The sequence below is a fragment of the Heptranchias perlo genome, chromosome 29 (assembly GCF_035084215.1).
Source record: "Heptranchias perlo isolate sHepPer1 chromosome 29, sHepPer1.hap1, whole genome shotgun sequence".
Classification (NCBI taxonomy): domain Eukaryota; kingdom Metazoa; phylum Chordata; class Chondrichthyes; order Hexanchiformes; family Hexanchidae; genus Heptranchias; species Heptranchias perlo.
In genome coordinates this window covers 11140826-11161671 of record NC_090353.1, presented here as the reverse complement: position 1 = coordinate 11161671, position 20846 = coordinate 11140826, and the positions used below count along the sequence as shown (strand labels likewise).

The 20846-nt window shown below is 44.3% G+C and overlaps 1 protein-coding gene across 1 annotated transcript in view; it reads left to right on the top strand.

The window, feature by feature from the left end:
- Positions 1–20749, top strand: part of LOC137299396 (receptor-type tyrosine-protein phosphatase delta-like) — a 424076-nt gene extending 403327 nt beyond the window's left edge. Inside the window, exons 33-35 of the mRNA XM_067968105.1 lie at positions 7967–8121; positions 12112–12247; positions 16992–20749. Coding sequence (XP_067824206.1) covers positions 7967–8121; positions 12112–12247; positions 16992–17060 — 360 coding nt within the window. The 3' untranslated portion in view covers positions 17061–20749. The remainder of the gene's footprint in view (positions 1–7966; positions 8122–12111; positions 12248–16991) is intronic.
- Positions 20750–20846: the final 97 nt, after the last annotated feature.

Genomic DNA, 20846 nt, shown 5'->3' with positions numbered 1-20846 from the left:
TCAGGGACATTGAGTTTGCAGTCTCATCTCTATTTGATCATGTCAGTAAGCTTGGCTTATGTTGGTAGCACTATTGCCGTGGAGAGTCAGAGGGTTGTGAGTTTGAGCCCCAGTCTAGAACTTAAGCACATAATCGGTATTGAGGAAGTGCTGCACTATCAGAGGTGCGATGTTAAACCAACATTCAAGACATTAAAGATCCCATGGCACTAATTGAAGAAAAGCAGAGTCCCAGGCAGCATCCTCCCTCAACCACCATCAACAGAAACAAGATTAACTGGTCACTCATCTCGCAGCTGTTGTGGGATCTTGCTATGTACCAAATGACTATGCATAACAGGAGTCACTGCATTTCAGAGTAATTTGGGTTGTTTCAGAGAGACATGATATTGTGCTATATGAGTCTTTCTTTCACAAGTCTCACTCCTCACATTTCCCCGATGTTCGTAGGTCTGGCTGTTATATTGTTGGGGAGGGGGTGCTGTAAGTTATGGAGATGGATCAGTGATATGAAGAAAGATAAATCTGCAATCACTGTTAGAAACATGAGTTTTGTTCCCCTGGTGGCTCAATTGGTAAATGCCCTGCCCAGTGTGGAGTCGGATCATACAGCCCAGGAAAGCCCCAAGTTCGGTCCCTGCTCCGTGTTTGGGTTAGCTGATGTTAGCCGGGCTAGCAGTAGGAACGTTGTAATTGGACTTGGCACACCTAGTCAAGGGAGAAAGAAATTGGTTAATTGGCCCTGAACACCGTCCACTGTGATACATCAGGTGAGGACAGGCATGATAGTAACTGTGATAGCCTGCCTTGGTTGGATATCCTGGCTCACACATACAGATTGACCACTTGGGCCAGGAAGCAGCCTTGCCCCTATGATGCCAGAATCCAGCAAGAGTCAACCATCCATAGAGGAGTGGGAGTGAGCACATCAGAAAGAAGAGAGCGGGAAATGAGGTATGATATAAATTAGGCACTAACTAGCCACTTAACTGAAGTTGAGAGCATTGAGCATTATGCTGAGCTCAATAGAATTGGCCATCAATACTGCAAATTGCTCCAAGCAGCTATAAAGAGAAGTACAAACTCAATGACTGCCTGAAATGACTTGATTTAAAAAAACAGTCCCAAAATTAAGAAAAATGGAGTCTGAATCGGACTTTAGAATTTATTTTCTTAAAGTCCATGTCTGGCTATTTCAAAATCAAAACAGATCAATCCCTGAAAACAGAGAGAACTGTCCCATGAATTATTTCTGAACACACCATTTTAATGTGTTAAAACTTCATCTCCATTATGATGGCCAAGGGGTGCCTGCAAAATTAGCTCCATGTTCCATCCTGCAGTGGTGGTTTCGTGACTAGGTGTCAGGTCTCGGTGGTGGTGCAGATGTATGGGTACAATCATGGGCTCTTTAATGATTAAATAACTAATCCCTGGCACTATGGATCCTGTTGCCCAGGGCATGCATCCTGGTTCTGGAGATCTGGTGGTAGGAGTTGAATTTTGGTCCCAAGTCAAAATCAAAATGCCATTGCACGTTCCCACTTTCAAAATCAAAAGACACAGCACTATACTGCAAAGAAGGGGAAGACTGATGTCCCAAAGCCAATGCAAGCAGAATATAGGGAGTTGGGAAATAAATGAAAAAGCAGGACTTCTAAGGTAGTAATCTCAGGATTACTCCCAGTGCCACGTGCTAGCGAGAGCAGAAATAGGAGAATAGACCAGATGAATGCATGGCTTGAGGGATGGTGTAGGAGGGAGGGGTTTAAATTCCTGAGGCATTGGGACCGATTCTGGGAAAGGCGGGACCTGTACAAGCTGGACGGGTTGCACCCAAACAGAACCGGGACCAATATCCTCGCGGGGGCATTTGCTAGTTCTGTTGGGGAGGGTTTAAACTAGTATGGCAGGGGGATGGGAACCAAAGGGCAGGTACAGATAAGACAAATTCAGACCAGGAAACGGGAAGTAGAAAAGCAGTTAGTGACGTAGTTAGCGACTCAGAAAGGCCAAAGAAACAAAGGTTAAATAGTGTTCAGCACAGGAATTTGACGGGGTTAAAGGGTATATACTTCAATGCAAGGAGTATCACAAACAAAGCAGATGAGCTAAGGGCGCAGATAAACACATGGCAGCATGATATCATTGCTATAACGGAAACCTGGCTTAAAGAGGGGGATAATTGGCAACTCAATATCCCTGGATATAGAGTTTTCAGGCAGGATAGAGTGGGTGATAAAAAAGGAGGGGGGGTAGCATTATTGGTTAAAAAATCAATTGCAGTTGTGAGAAGGGATGATGTACTAAATGGATCATCAATCAAGGCCATATGGGTTGGGCTAAGAAATAAAAAAGGGGCAGTCACACTACTAGGAGTGTACTATAGACCCCCGAATAGCGAAAGGGAGATAGAAGAACAAATATGTAGGCAAATTTCTGAGTGCAAAAATAAGAGGGCAATAATAGTAGGGGACCTCAACTACCCTAACATCAACTGGGATTCAAACAGGGTGAGGGCCACAGAGGGTGCAAAATTCTTGATCGGTGTCCAGGAGAACTTTTTTAGCCAGTACGTGACAATACTGAGAGATAGGATAAACTGTCATTTGGAAAGGCATGGTTTAATCAGGGATAGTCAGCATGGATTTGTTCAGGGAAGGTCATGCCTTACAAATCTGATTGAATTCTTTGAGGAAGTGACAAGGAGGATTGATGAGGGTAGTGCAGTGGATGTTGTCTACATGGATTTTAGTAAGGCATTTGACAAGGTCCCACATGGCAGACCGGTCAGAAAGGTAAAAGCCCATGGGATACAGGGAAATGTGGCGAATTAGATCCAAAATTGGCTCAGTAACAGGAAACAAAGGGTAAAAGTCGATGGATGTCTTTGCGAATGGAAATCCGTTTCCAGTGGTATGCCACAGGGCTCAGTGTTGGGTCCCTTGCTGTTTGTGGTATATATTAATGATTTGGACTTGAATGTAAGGGGGTATGATTGGCAAATTTTGCAGACGACACAAAAATTGGCCGTGTAGTTGATAGTGAAGAGGATAGCTGTAGACTCCAATAAGATATCAATGAGTTGGTGGAGTGGGCGGAAAAGTGGCAAATGGAGTTCAACCCGGAGAAGTGTGAGGTAATGCACTTAGGGAGGGCAAACAGTAAAAGGGAATATTGAGAGGGGTAGAGGAAGTGAGAGACCTTGGAGTGCATGTGCACAGGTCCCTGAAGGTGGCAGTACAGGTAGATAAGGTTGTGAAGAAGGCATATGGAATGCTGTCTGTTATTAGCTGAGGTATAGAATACAAAAGCAGGGATGTAATGATGGAACTATATAAAACGCTGGTAAGGCCACAGCTGGAGTATTGTGCGCAGTTCTGGTCACCACATTACAGGAAGGATGTAATTGCTCTGGAGAGAGTGCAGAGAAGATTTACAAGAATGTTGCCTGGGCTTGAAAATTGCAGCTACGAGGAGAGATTGGATAGGCTGGGGTTGTTTTCCTTGGAGCAGAGGAGGCTGAGGGGAGGCTTGATTGGGGTGTACAAAATTATGAGGGCCCCAGATAGAGTAGTCAGGAAGTACCTGTTTCCCCTAGCGGAGAGTTCAAGAACTAGAGGACATAGATTTAAGCTGATTGGCGGAAGGATTAGAGGGGACATGAGGAAAAACGTTTTTACCCAGAGGGTGGTGGGTGTATGGAATTCGCTGCCCGAATTGGTGGTAGAGGCAGAGACCCTCAACTCTTTTTAAAAAGTACCTGGACCTGCACCTAAAGTGCTGTAAGCTGCAGGGCTACGGACTGGGTGCTGGAAGGTGGGATTAGAAAGGGCACCTGCTTGTTCTTCGAGACAGCGCGGACACGATGGGCCGAATGGCCCCCTTCTGTGCTGTATCTTTTCTATGGTTCTCTATGGTGCTAAGTACTTTTCAAGTGTAATTTAGGAAAAAGCAGCAGCCAACTTGCACAGAGCAAGGTCCCATTAACAGCAAATGAGATACATGACTAGATAATCTGTTCTGGTGATGTTGGTTGAGGGTTGAATATTGGTCAGGATGCCAGAAAAACACCCCTGCTCTTCTTCAAAAAGCGTCCATCCAAGAGGGCAGTTAGGGCCTTGGTTTAACGTCTCATCCAAAAGATGGCACCTCCAACAGTGCAGCACTCCCTCAACACTGCACTGAAGCGTCAGCCTGGATTATGTGCTTGAGATGCTGGAAGGGGGCTTGAACCCACAACCTTCTGAGTCAGAGCCACAAGTGCTCCCACTGAGCCAAGGCTGACATTTACTGAAGATGAAATTAAGAAAACAACATCTTCAAAATTTGAGGCTGCAGCAGCTGCCACGGAGAGAAGCTTCCGCGGTGACCAGCCTGCGTGTTTTACGACAAGTTGATCCTGTGCCCAGTTCCCTCTATTCTGTAACCCAGGAGCCTCCCACCGTTGTTTTTCAATAAACATTGCTTCAGAAGAGCACACAAATATACCAGATCACAACTGTGTGGCAAGTTAAACCATGTTACAGAAATCACTGCAGTCTCAATCAACTCCAGATAAACACCCAAGCAAAGCTGGAATTCCAATGGACCAAAAATCCTTCCCAATCACTGCCATTGCATAGAATTCCAATGGACCAACAACTGTTCCCATTAACTGCCATTATATAGAAATCCAATGCACCAAGCCTTTCCCTTTCACTGCCATTGTATAGAATTCTATTAGACCAAATCCTTTCCAATTCCTATTATATGGAATTCAAAAAGACCGAACTAGTCTCCATTCACTCCCATTCAGGGCTGACTAATTGCAGTAAGTTTACAGATATCTTCCTTTACAACATTTAGGATAATGTGACATAACCGTAAACAACATGATAGCTCTGCCAGCAGGTTTGTTGGTGGAATATCCTAATTAATAAAGAAGTGAAATCAGCAACACATTTTTGCTAAGGCTGTTATAAGTTAACCCTCGAGTGGCTGGCCACTTATTCATAGCTCATGAGCAGGAAGTAGCTGCAGTCCCTAAGGTGTTGAAGGTGGGGTCGGTGGGCCATATGTGGCCCGAGCACCTTAAATATTCTGTGAGGCATAGGTAACTCAGTTCCATTTGTGCCTATATTTCATACCCGCTGATTTGTCCTGTTTGAATTGTGCGGACATGGAAATTTGGAAAGGGCTGTTGTTAGTGCTGTTGCCTCATTGGTTGATAAATCTTAAATCAGAACACCAAGATCTGTTAATATCAGCAATTTGAAATGTATGGATATATCAACTGGAGAATTGATTCAAACTTAACATATGGTCCACAAGGCTCCATAGTAGGCACCTAAGCAGCTCACAAAGGCAAAAAGCATGGACTGGCTGTAGTCGGACCAATGTGCTTCATTGAGTGATCGGGAAGCACAAGGTATTAATACTCAGTCTGTCAGGAAGCTTCCATTTTGAAGAGAAGAGTGTTTTCAATCCAAGTCAAATGTTTGATAGGCTTGCAGAAGATTTCCCAGAGGGGGACTTGATTGAATTTACATTATTGAATTGCTCCAAAGACTCATTATCGACCCCAGCCTTTCTCAAGCCCGCTCACTCCCAGCTGCACTACTGCCAGGGTTTTGAAAAACTCCAGAAGGATTTCGCTCCATCAAGAACCAATGAACCAGAACACACAATTTTTTTTTACTGCCTAGAAGCACCCCAGTTGTTGTCAAAGGGAAAGTGTCACAGAAATGATTAGTTTCCATGTCGGAGATGTGCTGGTTGGATTGGGAAACAACTTTACACTCCTTCCTGCAAAGTCCCATCGAGCAGATTCAATTATTCTCTCCTTTCCCCCCCACCCCTCCCCCAGGTGACACGAGGAGTGCTGGCCGTTTAAAAATGTGGAACTGCTTAGCACAGCAGGGGGCCTCTTGGGGACTGATTTTACCCGGCCCCATTTTCCCCCCAAACTCATGTCATTTTCCTGCTTTCTCCCCATACCCTTTATATTCTTATTTAATTAGTTGTCCTGTACCTTTTTTAATGCTGTAATTGCTTTAGTCGATCATCACTTGTGGCGAAGCAGTCTACATTCCAACAAGTCTTTGTGTAAAAAAGGTTTTTTGTAACCTTTCCCTTTATATGGTGTCTGGCATCATTTTCTACGGCAACAGCAAGACGCAAAATTATTGGATTAAAATATGGGAACCGTGATTGGCCCAGTAGCATGTCCAATTTTCTATGCGCCAAAGGGGAACAACACAATTTACACAACAGTGGGAAGAGAAAAAGGACGGACCAAACTTGTAGACATCATGAAAACACAGGCAGAGGTTAGAAAGAACTTTTCACACAAGGGGTTATGAGAATATGGAATGCTTCACCACGAGTAGCTGTTGAAGCTGAATCAATCGTGACATTTAAGAGGGAATTAGATAGCAATTGAAGAAGAAACATAGTAAAAGGTACAGGGGAAGATCAGAATGATGAGATTTGAGTAGATAGTGCCAACTTTGGTTCAGCCGGAACACTCTTGCCCCTGAGTCAGAAGGTCATGGGTTCAAGCTTCGCAGCGGACTAGAGCATGTAATCTAGGCTGACACCTCAGTGCAGCACTGAGGGCTTGCTGCATAGTCTTTCGGTTGACATGTTAAACCGATGCCCCACCTACCTGTTCAGATGGATGTAAAAGATTCCATGGCACTATTTGAAGAAGAGCAGCAGAGTTCTCCTAGTGTCCTGGCCAATATTTATCCTACAAGCAACACCAGATTGGCTGCTGCATTTGCCTACATAACAATGGTGACTGCACTTCAGAAGTAACCCACTGACTGTGAAGCACTTTACGATGTTCTGAGAACATGAAAGGCACTATATAAATGCAATTTTGGTGAGGAAACTAGTACTTGCACTGACACGGTTAACCAAATGGCCTCTCTCCTAGGAGAAGGTTAAATGCTGACTTTTGCTATACCCTGTTTATTTTACAAAACCCCTTTAACTTGGCACAATTTGTAAAGTGTGCGACTCTGGAATCACCCCCATTTACATTATGAAGTGAATTCCTTAATATCAGCTGCAACACAAATAGAATTGCATGTGCGCAGTCAGAACTGAACCCAACTTGAATTTTCTGGTTGAATTTTGGGAAAGATCTTTATGAGCATTCCAAAGTCCACATACAGCCAGGAAAACACTGCTATTCAGCAACAGAAGCTACAGCGTCTGTTTGCTGTTGGTGGCACATGGAGAAAGCCTCGTTTTGAGGTAAATTCTCCATGCCCCAGAGGTACTAGCACCACTTCATTTAAATTACAATGAAAGAAAGACTTTCATTTATATAGCGCCTTTCACGACCTCAGAACGTCCCAAAGAGCTTTACAGGCAATGAAGTACTTTAGAAGTATAGTCACTGTTGGAATGTAGGAAACGCAGCAGCCAATTTGCGCACAGACAGGTCCCATAAACAGCTAACTAGAGCTGATAGGATGTATGACTTGATAATCTATTTTAGTGATGTTGGTTGAAGGAGAATTCTGCTGCTCTTTTTCGAATTACCATTTTCCATTTATTTCCAATTCAGTGTCCAATTGGAGATAGTTTTGTACTGTAGGTCCATGCCATCTGGGATCTTGGTTGAGACTGCCCAAGCTCATTTTACATAGGATCCTTACCTCTAACAGGCAGAGGAGACTTTCATCATATCAGCCTGGGCTGGATTTGGACCCAGTACATCTTTAAACACAAAAAGACTGAACCTAGCTGTATGAACAGAATAGTAGGGCTGTGTCACCTGGAAGTTTTGTTTGCTCAAACCTAAATTGGGACGTGGCAGAAAGGACTGCACATGGACAGCTCCATTGCCAGGACCAAGAAGGCTGTTTAACCCAGTGATTCATTCATTAAAATACATTATCGACCAGTTTGGATATCCAGGGGTGCTACTGCTCACTATCCTGTGCCTAATTCGGTTCCTTTTCCTCCACAGGATGGCCAGTCACGGACTGTCCGGCAGTTCCAGTTTACAGACTGGCCAGAGCAAGGAGTGCCAAAATCCGGAGAGGGTTTCATTGACTTTATAGGGCAAGTGCATAAAACCAAGGAACAGTTTGGCCAAGATGGGCCCATCTCAGTTCATTGCAGGTAAGTTACAGATGTTGTATTTGAAGGAGGTGCCGCAGGGATCAGTGCTGGGGCCTCAACTATTTACAATCTATATCAATGACTTGGATGAAGGAAGCGAGTGTACTGTGGCCCAATTTGCTGATGATACAAAGATAGGTGGAAAAGTAAGTTGTGAGGAGGACATAAAGTGTCTGCAAAGGGATATAGACAGGTTAAGCAAGTGGGCAAAAATTTGGCAGATGGAATATAATGTGGGAAAATGTGAAGTCATCCACTTTAGTAGGAAGAATAAAAAAGCAAAATATTATATAAATGGAGAAAGACTACAGAATGCTGCGGTACAGAGGGATTTGGGTGTCCTTGTACATGAAACACAAAAAGTCAGCATACAAGTACAGCAGATAATTGGGAAGGCAAATGGAATATTGGCCTTTATTTCAAGGGGGATGGAGTATAAAAGCAGAGAAGTCTTGCTACAACTGTACAGGGTGCTGGTGAGACCACACCTGGAGTACTGCGTACGGTTTTGGTCCCCTTATTTAAGGAAGGACATACTTGCATTGGAGGCAGTTCAGAGAAGGTTCACTAGGTTGATTCAGGATATGAAAGGGTTTTCTTATGAGGAAAGATTGAGCAGGCTGGGCCTATACTCACTGGAGTTTAGAAGAATGAGAGGAGATCTTATTGAAACATATAAGATTCTGAGGGGGCTTGACAGGGTAAATGCTGAGAGGATGTTTCCCCTCATAGGGGAATCTAGAACTAGGGGGCATAGTCTCAGAATAAGGGTTCGCCCATTTAAGACGGAGATGAGGAGAAATTTCTTCTCTGAGGGTTTTGAGCCTTTGGAATTCCTTGTCCCAAAGAGCTGTGGAGGCTGAATCATTGAATATATTCAAGGCTGAGTTAGACAATTTTTTGATCAGCAAGGGAGTCAAAGGATATGGGGAACAGGCGGGAAAGTGGAGTTGAGGTCAGAATCAGATCAGCCTTGATCTCATTGAATGGCGGAGCAGGCTCGAAGGGCCAAATGGCCTACCCCTGCCCTATCTCCTATGTTGTTATGTTCTTAGGAGCAGTAATGCTTTACTCTAAGCCTAAGTAAAGGCTTTTGAAACTGGAGGTGTCACTGGGATAGTTACCGTTAAGTGTCAGCTTGGCTCAGTTGGTAGCTTTCTCACCACGGAATTAGAAGGTAGCGGATTCGCGCTGTATTCCAAGAGTTGAGCACATAATCTAGGCTGATACTTCAGCACAGCACTGAGGTTGGGCTGCATTGTTGAAGGTACCGTCTCTCGGATGAGAAGTTAATCTGAGGCCCTATTTGTTTGCTCAGGTGGACATTAATGATCCACGGCACCACTCAGAGAGCAGGGAGTTCTTCTGGTGATTGGAGCGTAGCTGAAGCATGCAGTGATTGGATTCTGGTGATCGGTGATTGGATTCTGGTGATCGGTGATTGGATTCTGGTGATCGGTGATTGGATTCTGGTGATCGGTGATTGGATTCTGGTGATTAGACTCTGGTGCTCGGTGATTGGATTCTGGTGATTAGACTCTGGTGCTCGGTGATTGGATTTTGGTGATTGGATTCTGGTGATCGGTGATTGGATTCTGGTGATCGGTGATTGGATTCTGGTGCTCGGTGATTGGATTTTGGTGATTGGATTCTGGTGCTCGGTGATTGGATTTTGGTGATTGGATTCTGGTGCTCGGTGATTGGATTCTGGTGCTCGGTGATTGGATTTTGGTGATTGGATTCTGGTGCTCGGTGATTGGATTTTGGTGATTGGATTCTGGTGCTCGGTGGTTGGACTCTGGTGCTCAGTGATTGGACTCTGGTGCTCGGTGATTGGAATCTGGTGCTCGGTGATTGGACTCTGGTGCTCGGTGATTGGACTCTGGTGCTCGGTGATTGGACTCTGGTGCTCGGTGATTGGACTCTGGTGCTCGGTGATTGGGCACTGGTGCTCGGTGATTGGGCTCTGGTGCTCGGTGATTGGACTCTGGTGCTCGGTGATTGGACACTGGTGCTCGGTGATTGGACACTGGTGCTCGGTGATTGGACACTGGTGCTCGGTGATTGGGCACTGGTGCTCGGTGATTGGGCACTGGTGCTCGGTGATTGGGCACTGGTGCTCGGTGATTGGGCACTGGTGCTCGGTGAGCTACTCAGATGCTCCAGTCACATTATGGAGAGGCTCCCTAATTTATTTATTTTTTTACAGCCCCAATGAGCTTCGCAGAGAGTTTGTGCACAGGTACCCAGCACTGGCCACATTGGGCTACACTGAGCCCATCAGGCACATTGTAGACCTCAGGCCTCTGGACCTGCTAATGCCACCACATTGTGGCGAGCATCACAGGTGAGCTGGATCTTGTCCTGTCCTTCCACCAGGAGATCACTATGGTGATCAGGGGTGAGAACCTTGGCGGGTTTTTCCTTTCCCAACCCCAGGACACCAAGACTAATTGCAGCACCCCTACAGGCAGCCAGGATGAGATTAGCTCACTCAGCGCAGACCATGGATTGAGCTGCCTGGTTTGTGCGGATCCGTTTTTCAATGGGAGGTGCAACTCAGCCATCGGGTGAATCCCGTAAAGGGCATTTTGTGAATCCTTTGGGGTGTTTCTATGATCTGGGCTGCGAATTCTCGAGATACCTTCCCTGTGAGCACTGCACCCCACTGGGAGCACTGGATCACGGAATCAGTCCTCATCTATAAATATTGAATGCTCCCCCAATGAAACTAAATACACAGTTTCCATTTGCTTAATATTTCTAATTATTCTTCTCCCTCTATTCTATGAAATGGTTGTTGGTGTCTGTAAGTTAATTTCTTTTCTCTGTTTCAAAAGTTAGCAAGTTGAGCAGATGTGTAGTATTCTTAGGCAATGAACATCTGCCAAAGCCCCAACTCCTTACTGTCCCTGCCCATCTCCATCCATGGTGTACAGCTACAGTGACAACATGGTGCATCCCACTGAGGCTTTAGCAAATAGAGAACCCCCCCCCCACCCTCACCCAACCCAATCAGCGTGGGTAGACACACTATGGAAGGTAGCCCAGTCAAATGAATGTACTGTCTCTGTACTCTCTGAGGCTGAATCACAAGGAATTGTCCAAAATCTGGCCTCCATTCTTGGCCTAGAACATCCCCATCCCCGCATATATCAGGCACCAAGGGAGAGGAGCACCCACCTGCCCTTAGAAGTTCACAGAACTGGCAATGCAACCAAAACAGATCCAGTGGACATCAATATCAGTGCAACAGGTAGTCCTAACAGGGCACTGAAATACCAGACCACTCACCGGCCAGCCCATATGTTGTCTATGTTGCTATTTGAAGCACACTCCCTATCACTGTTTATCTCTCTATATTATGTATGCTGAGCCATGTACACCAGGAATCTCTGAGTGTGTGACCATGTGTTGTAACTGAGGAACAATAAATTGAGAGCAGAGTGCTGTATTTACCGGGATTCAAACTTGCCAGGGCAGAGATCACTGAAGTCGTTTCAAGGTGACTACTGCCACTGATGGTTCAGTTGGTGAATGTAGTGCCCAGTGTGATACTGAGTCATACAGATCAGGAAAATCCCATGTTTGATGGTCTGTGTTGCCTCAGATGATCACAAAAATTTAAGCACAAAAGTAAAAAAAACCTTGGTCCATAGTGCCTGTGCCAGGGCAGCAGGGTTCTTGCTTCTGATTGTATACTGTGACCAACCCCCTCCCCCGCTGGTAAGTTCACGTCTGTGGACGACAACTAGATCACATTTCATTGCGACGCCTCTCACAGTGGAACAGCTCTCCGACATTCTGTCCGGGCATACTTGTGAAGAATAGACACTTAGTCAAGATACCAGAGGGCTGCCAGCCACAGTGTCGGTAGAACCGCACTGCTTTCAGAGTCTGCGTCTGCAGTAGAGGAGAGGGATCAATAATGTAAAAAGTAATTTAGTCTCTGATTTGTGAAATCTAATGTCAACTTCTTATTATTATTAGTGCTGGAGTCGGGAGGACTGGGGTTTTTATTACGCTCAGCATTGTCTTGGAAAGAATGAGGTACGAAGGGGTAGTGGACATCTTCCAGACTGTCAAGATGCTCCGAACACAGCGACCAGCCATGGTACAGACAGAGGTAAGGGCAGTGAAAGATTTGACCTCAGTATACCACTCAACAATGGAGAGGAACCAGCACCTCATTACACCTCTATAATATCCACAGGGTCTGCTCTCACCTATATGTGAAGGGTCTGCTCTCCCCTATAATATGTACAGGTTCTGCTCTCCTTTACAATATGTGCAGGGTCTGCTTTCCTTTATATTATGTACAGGGTCTGCTATCCCCTATAATATGTGCAGGTTCTGCTCTCCCCTATAGTATGTGCAGAGTCTGGCATTAATATATACAAGGTGCAATGTTCGACTGTAGCATGTAATAGACCTGCTTTCCCTTTATGGAGGTAATTTTAACCCCCAAGAACAGGTAGGTTGGAGCAGGTGGGAGGTTAAAATAATAGCTTTTTGGAGCGGGACCACATCCTGGCTCCGACGCACCCACTTCCGGGTTTGACCCAGGCGCGTTTGGATGCGCGCGCAACAGAAATCTGGAAGTCCCGCCCTCACTTAAAGCCGATGGGCCGACACTTAAAGGGGCAACGGACCTCACTGAAATAGTTGAGGTACTTAATTTTTTGCGTATTTCAAAAGTTGAGTTGACCTTACCTGATCGGGTTTCCCATCGCTTCCGATTCACGTCAGGTGAAAGCAGGCGAGAAGGACCTGATCCATGAGGTGAGTGAGTGCCTTTATTGCACTGCTTGTGGGCCCAGAGGAGCAGGAGTGCTTCTTCCAGTCCCAACAAGCTCACCTGGCGCGACAGGACCCCCGCAATCTGCCGATTTCCGCCCCCCACACCCCCCCCCCCCAAAGATGGCTGACACATCCCCCGATCCCGATGCTAGACGCCCCCCAATCCCAATGCTTGCTGACCCCCAACACCGATCCCGATACTAGCTGACCCCCCCTCTCCCCCCACCACCAATGTCGTCCATGTCCCTCACCTCCCACCCCCCCAATTCCGATTTGTTCCAGGGCCCATGTTTTCTGTCTCCCTCCCTCGCCCCTCTCTAACTTGCAGCTCCTTCGCCTTCCGACAGGCAGCCAGCCTGTCAATCTGGCTGCCTGGCACATGGGAAACGCGGAAGCTCAAATCCTCACCTTTAATTGAGTTGCGATCGCAGATTGTGACGTAGTCTTTTGACTTCCAGGTTCCCCACAAGAATATCTCGGGACGGGCTGGGTTCCCGGCTCTGAGATAAAATCATGCCCTATGAGTTGACCTAGTGAGTCCACGCAGAGCTAGCTGATCTCAGTAGCGTCGCTACAATTGGCCTTAGCACCACTGAGTTAGGAAGGGGAATTGGTCAGTGTTACTGGTTGTTATCCTGTATCCCCTGCTGGAAGTGCATGTTTGTGGACAGCAGGCTCGACTACAATGGCCCTGTGGTCAAACAGCCTACCAACACTCACTGTCACAGCTCACACTTGTGTGAGGTACGGGAGGGTGGGCCCATAGCTCAGTAAGGAGTCAGCACCTTCAGGGGAAGGGAGCAAATCGGCAAGAAAAAAATTAATAATAAAAACTCTTGGCTGCTGGACACTGGCTATTTAACTCTAGCACCTGTGTTCACATCGAGTCCAGACTGATGAGACCAAAGATTCCACTGTCTCCTACCTGTAATGGTCCTATGGGAGTTGGGTTTGGGCAGTCTCAATCAAGTCCAGCCCCTAAGTCAATATTGATTGGCACTCAATTGGCAATCTTACTCAGAGAGGCCACAGAGTGCACAGTGTGGGAAATGGGAAAACCATCAGACTGGTGCAGTGAGGGATGCTCTTCTGAGATTGGAGCTGAAGCACAGGGTTGGGTCGGGTCAAGTATACTGACTGACTGCACTTAACCACGATAATAATTCAGATCTGGGAATGCTTGTTAGTGATGCCTGGTGCCTGAAATGGAAAGTGTGCCATTCCCTGACACTAACTGCTGCCACTTCAATGTGTAAGAAACCATATCCTGACACTGTGTAATCTTCTTATAGAAAATCAAATTATATATAAAAGAGAATCTTGAAAATCCTCTTGTCAACAAAAGGCTGATCTGAAGTAATAAAAAAGTGTAGATCCCAGCCCACTTGTTAATGGCTTCAAGTGAATGATACTACAGGGTTCGTGACAGAGTAGATGTCCTCAGGCTAATTGAAGGATGTTCTCTCAACTGGAGCTTCCATTAACTGCGTGTCTCCTGTTACTGAATAAACTCTCCTGGATCATTCACGGTAACCTTATTTGTGAACTGTGCATTTTAGCACCGACTGCCTGGTACAATCCTGGATATCCATTTGAGCTAGGAAATGTCTCACAATCTACATACTAATGGCAATAGCAGATTCCGTAGCAGGAAGCCCCACCCCTGCCTCCGCCCAGGGTCGTCAAATCTGGTTGGACGTATTCCTGGAGGTTTCACCACATGACCTCCCGCCTCCAACAGCTCGGTCAAACAGCCTTTTTTTCCCATCGCCAATATTTTTATAACGAGAAAACGAAAGTGTTCAAAGAAAATGAAAAAAACTTTTTTTGATGCCTCAATGATTTTTCTCCTGGTTTACTCGCAGCAGTGTTTGGGAGATTAATCTTCAACTCACAGAGACTCCAGGACATTCCAAAGGCTCCAAATTGTAGTCAGGGAAAATCCTAGGCGAATCTCTCTCATTCTCTCTCTCACTTTCTCTCTACCTTTCTCGCTCTCTCTTCTTCCCCCCCCCCCACTCTCTTTCTTTTCACGTACTCGCTCCAGTCCAGAGATTTAAAGCCTTCATGGCAAATATCCATTTTGATTTTACTCTGCCATTAAAACTTAGCAAAGAAAAAAATACAATGTAGGCTACCAAAGTCCTTCTGCAGTGTTTGCCATGGACCCTTCGAGAAGTTTCTTCTGCCTGCCTCATTATTTCTTTCACGATGGGCTCCCACTTCCCAGGGACGGGTTACTCCCATCATCACCATTCTGAGGGTTTGACCTCAGAATTTTGCTTCACATTGTGAGGCTTTAGACCCTACTCAAGCCTCCATTACCAGAATGTGGTGATTTCATGACATTGCATACTGACCACTCGTACTTTCCCTTTAGCAGAAATCAACCACACACCAAGGAGCTAGAAAATAGGTGTTTTTTTTGGAAGTCCAAATCTTTTTACAGCTGTATATTGAATATTAAACGCTCATCTCTGATACTCACCTCGGTCATGTTCAGCCTCTTTTTTTTAGGATAGCAGTTTATCTACCTGATGAGCCGGCTAAACAAACCAGATAAAAGAGTTGCAATAAAAAATGAATTATCCAATAATTTGAATTATGCAGCATGAATAACACAGCAGGATGGGAATTGCTTAAAAAAAAAATCAATTATCAGATAATTTGAATTAGGCAACTTTGAATTAAGAGGAGTAAACTGTAATCATTTGTAAGGGTGGTGAGGTTCCTGAGCTCGTCCCAATTAAATGTGATTGATGGGCTTCATTGCCTGAGCTGTTTATTCATTTTTTTTTAAAAGTCAAGTGCAGTCATCCTGGGACCAGGAATTGTAAAAATCAGTGATGCGAAATGGTGTGCTTTTAATAGTGAATGGGCTGTATAGTAAGACTGCATTATGGACTGCAGATATGTGTCTTCAGTGGCCCACACATTAAGTTCTGTATCCCACTGGGACCACTGGGGAAGGGGAAATCATGCTGAGCGTCCTCGATTATGGAGTAACCTGTGTAGAAGTGATGGTCTATAAAACAAGCCGCCTAAAAATGAGCAACAGTGCCACAGAGGCTTGAGTGACAGGCTGCCACACGACCCAAGCCTGTGGCGATCCGATTGGAAAGGACAAGGCTCTACCATCTCTGAACTGAATATCTTGGGGTGTATTTAAACCAGAGCTGTAGTTAGTTGTAGTGTAAATGCAGTCAAAAGCTGGAGTCAGGTCATGCCTTGACTCCAGGTTTGGTCTACACAAATTTAACGTAATAAATGCAAAGTGGTTTCCAGCAGACATGTACTGTAAATGCATTCTTAAATACTGGCTTGCAAGCCTGTTTTACTGTTGTGTTGATTCTACTGTTTGCAGTCAACATTTCCATAGTTTGCAGTGTTAGTAATCAGCTGCTAAAGAGCAGTGAGCTGTGGATACCTATAGAGGGAGCCCTTTAAGGAAATGTCCATCTCGCCCATCCAGGGAGGATATTTTCCTCTCGTCATGGACAGTAGCTCGAGCAGTGTCAACAATATGAATCAATAGCTGTTTTGTGTAAGAGTTTTTGTTCAGCTTCACACTCGGAGAAGAATATACCCCCTGCTGCATCTTTGTTTTTGAGTTGCATCCAGTATTTTGGAGGAAAATGGCAACCAAGGACTGTGTATTCTTTGAAATGACATGTCAAGGCAAGGCCCTGTCTGCCCTCTCAGGTAGATGTAAAAGATCACATGGCAGGGACGTTCTCTTGGTGTCCTGGCCAGCTCTTTTCTTTCAACCAACACCACTAAAACAGATTCCCTTATGACTTATCTCATTAGTTTTGTGGGACCTTGCTATGTGCAAATTGGCTCCTGTATTTCCCTACATAACAACAGCAACTAAACTTCAAAAAGTAATTCATCGGCTGTGAAGCACTTTGGGACATCCTGAGGATATGAAAGGTGCTATATAAATGCACATTCTTTCTTTCATGCCTTCTTCCCAATAGGTATTTTTTGTCTTCAGACTCAGTTAGAGACCAGCAAAATTATTAAATGTTCATTCTCATTTGATGAAGCTTCCGTTCCTGTGTTTTCAGGATGAGTATCAGTTCTGCTATCAAGCGGCATTGGAGTATCTTGGGAGTTTTGATCATTATGCAACGTAAAAAGCCATTTGATCACCAAACTCCAACAGGCCACAATGGACACAGAGCGCCTCTTCTGAGCCATATAGCGTGCTTGAAAAGTACTTTAATTCTAACCACCGCCAGGGGGAAGATATTTCGGATGGACCCTAAGGGAACTCAATGTTGTAACCCAGAAGAGAAGAAGGACCCTGGTCTGTTGGGGGGGATCATTTTAATTGTCGGACAAGTCCTACTTACCTCAAGTGTTCAACTGTGGTGAAATGGATCTGGGTTTACTCCTGTGTGGACTGTCTCATGAAATATTAAGGACATACAAGCAAAAAGTCATTCAGAAAGCGGATGAGGGAAAAACATGAAAAGCAGGGATCCTGTCTTTGGTTACATCATTAGAGTTCTGCTTGCTTAAAAACCCTTTTAATAATCAAAGCTATGGAAAAGCATTGAAGGAGATCGCTCACAAAACCACATTTACTGCAGATGTCCTTTCTGATTGGTATTGGCTACTGTGTGGTCATTAAGGGTAGTGTTTTTTTCCCCCCTCTGGCAGTCCTCACAGGGCCAGGCTTCATCTATGCATGTTCTGCATCTGTGCCTTCTCCCTACTTCTGATCCCATTGTGAATCTACTTTAGGTCTCATCATGATTGTTTCCCATTTTTACCATTATTTTAATGCTGCAACAGTGAAGGAACTGCACATAAGCGGGTTACTGCGGCTGCCAACATTGGGTGATTATGGGCTCCTTTTGAGAGGGTACATGGGGTAGACATTACTGACCTTTTACATTCAGTGAGGTTGAAAATCTGAGACCGGTGCAAAAACATCACCTCAGCTGGTGGCATTAGCAAGCCAGGTCAGAGGTACGAGGACATTTATCCTCTCAGTGATGAGCTGACAATTTCAGCCAGGTCAGTGACCTGAGATGGAGCTCAGACATGAGAAAGCAAAGGGTGTGTCAATCAACAGTGCAACCACCCACCCATCTCCTCATGTTTGGTCAAAGGAGAAGGACTGGAAGCTGCTCCCCTGCCTGTGCTTTTGAGTGAGGGATTGTGCATGTAGGAGACACTAAGGAGATTGTAGAAAATAACACGCAGGAAGGAAAAGAATAAATTAGAAAGAAATATCACATTTACACCTTCTAGCCTGAAGCACCAAAGCATCTCTTGATGTTCATAAATACAAACCTAGTTTTGCATCCATCTAAGTGGACAAACTGAGGGGGTAATGATGCACAGTTATATCTGAGGAAGCACCCACATTTAAATAATTACAACATAAAAGTGATGAGTGTGATGGCTGGACAATACACCAATACACCCTTCCTATGTGGACTGAGAATGTTACTTGTATAATCTCGGGACTGATGAAGAGGTTTAATGACACAAAGCCCTCAGGACAACAAATCCATTTCCATCACGGTCTTCGAGTTAGGGATTCTGGCCTTGGTGGTTCACGGCCCGCCCTTCTGCTGCTAGGGATGTCACCAGAGAATGATGAAGTGGGAAAGCCCTTCAGAGAATTGTGTCATCTGTATGTCTCCGTCCGTGTAATCATAAAAAATGCAATAATCCTGCTAATTGTACTCGATTGGGAGAAAGTGGGGTAAAGATAACCAGAATGGAGCCTTTTTTTGTTCAACTGAAAAAGTTTAATATTACTGAATAATAAAAATATGAAAGAAATATAATTGAGTGTTTTGTGACACTTTTGAAAGGATTATCCTATTAACATCCCTAGTGCTGCCCTCCCCCTGCCCCCCCCCACCCCCACCAATCCACTTCCGTTACTGCTATAAAGAGCCATTGGACATCACCAACTCCATGAATGGCTGGCATTATGGCCACTTGTCTGGTCATCCCAGCCTCATCAGTATCTTTCAAAAGGGGTTGTTGTAGGACAAAGTCATTACAAAGTCTTGGTTTTGCAAACCAGGTGCTCCAAGACACACCTTTTATGGTGCTGAGGCAGTTTATTTTAGGCCATTTTGATGGCAAAGATGGTGAAGGACAGGTTTTGGATGAGTATTGCATTAAACAGAGTAGGATCTTTTTATAAATATGCTGCCATATATATTTATCAGTGGAAAGAATTAATGAAGTTTCTTCACTTCAAAAACCTGGAAATTCTGGGTGACAAATCTTTCAGTGACATTTTAAGTTTTTGAAATAATCAGTAAGATTTTAATTTGGTGTCAACCAAATTAAATGAACCCACAAAAACACCATTACCAAATGGCCACTTTCCAGCAACAATATCCTCATCTAAAGAGTCACCTTCAGCAGGAATTTGTGGTTTGCAAGCTGTTTAGTAACACGATGATTGGCACGTTGAAGAAAAAACAAAGTGCACCCAAGAATGAAAACTCTTTAAAGCTCATGCATATCATAATTCCATTTCTCCAAAGTTCTAAAATATTTTTCCATCTTATGACACGTGGTTTGCAGACTGACCACACACCCTTTGAACTTTAACCCTAGCTTCCTATCTTTCTAATTGGCAGAGGTCAATGATAGTGAGCAACTCGTGCTTCATTTATCTCTGAAAAATCACAACACAGCCGATGTGGGGGTCTCTATGGGATACAATACTTAATCCTGAGCATTATTTGCTTCAATCCCATTTTACATAAATATCAGATTGAGTGGGAACCCCAGATTTGGTTCAGCTCCTATCATAGTCCCTGCTTTTTATAAGGTAAGCTTTTTTAATTATCTTTTTATGAAGTTAATAGTTATATATCTGTCGTGTAGTGAGGAGCCCCTGTGATGTTTCAGTAATATTCTGTCCAGGCCAAATAGCAGCCAACAGGCCCTTACCTGAAGGGTCTAGAAACCCTCCCCCACCCAACCTCCCCAACCTTAGCATAAAATGTCTAAAAATGGATTGCATCTGAAAAGACCTTTTTCACCACTTAGCCTTGGGCCTACAAATAGGAAGCCTGTAATTACAGAGTGGGACAGCTTCAAAGAAACACATAAGCAACATCCACAAGAGAAATAAAATAACTAGATCTTGATGACCTCATCAGGTGACGAGAACATTGAGGCAAAAGGGAACAAAAGCAGAAAAGGTTGAATTTGTGAGCGGTTTTCTTGAAAATCTTTTGTGTTTTGTAACATATGACAAACATAATCTTTTTTTTAATTGTGTATTTGTTCCTATTTTAACAAAAAAATTATCAGTCAAATTAAAAGAAACAAAAAAAAACATTTAAAATACATTTATTTGTTCATATTATGTTTAAAGACAGTCTATTTTTTCACTGTAGAAATGTTTGTGACTGGCTATATATCATTGGATTCCGAATGTTAAAGAGTTTTCTTTGTACCATTTTAAGGATGTGCTCCATTTTTCAAGATTACTTTCCTTCTTTATTTTGCCCCGAAATGGAACTCAGATATGTTGGGATAAACAGAAATGAGCCTTGGGGCTCGAGACTGCTACCCAGTTTATTCCGACGTGTTCCTTGTCAACGTCTGTGATGAATTTACTCAATAACTTGTGAAAGTTGCCAGACTTAACCAGTATGACACAGCCAAATTAATGGGATGTTGAAAAAAACAAAGGAACTGTCATTTGTATGAGGGCCAAGTGATTATTGCTTTTGAACAACTGTTACTTATAACTGAAAATATAATTGGTTATAAAAACCACTGTGTATGTAGATATGTTGACTTTGTATTAAAGGAAGATTGTCTGGAGAAATGCTCTGGGTCATTCCTTCAAGGTGTCCTCTTGATATTAGTGTATCTATGTGCAAGGGAATCAGTGGTCCAATACATTATGACACCTGCTCATACCA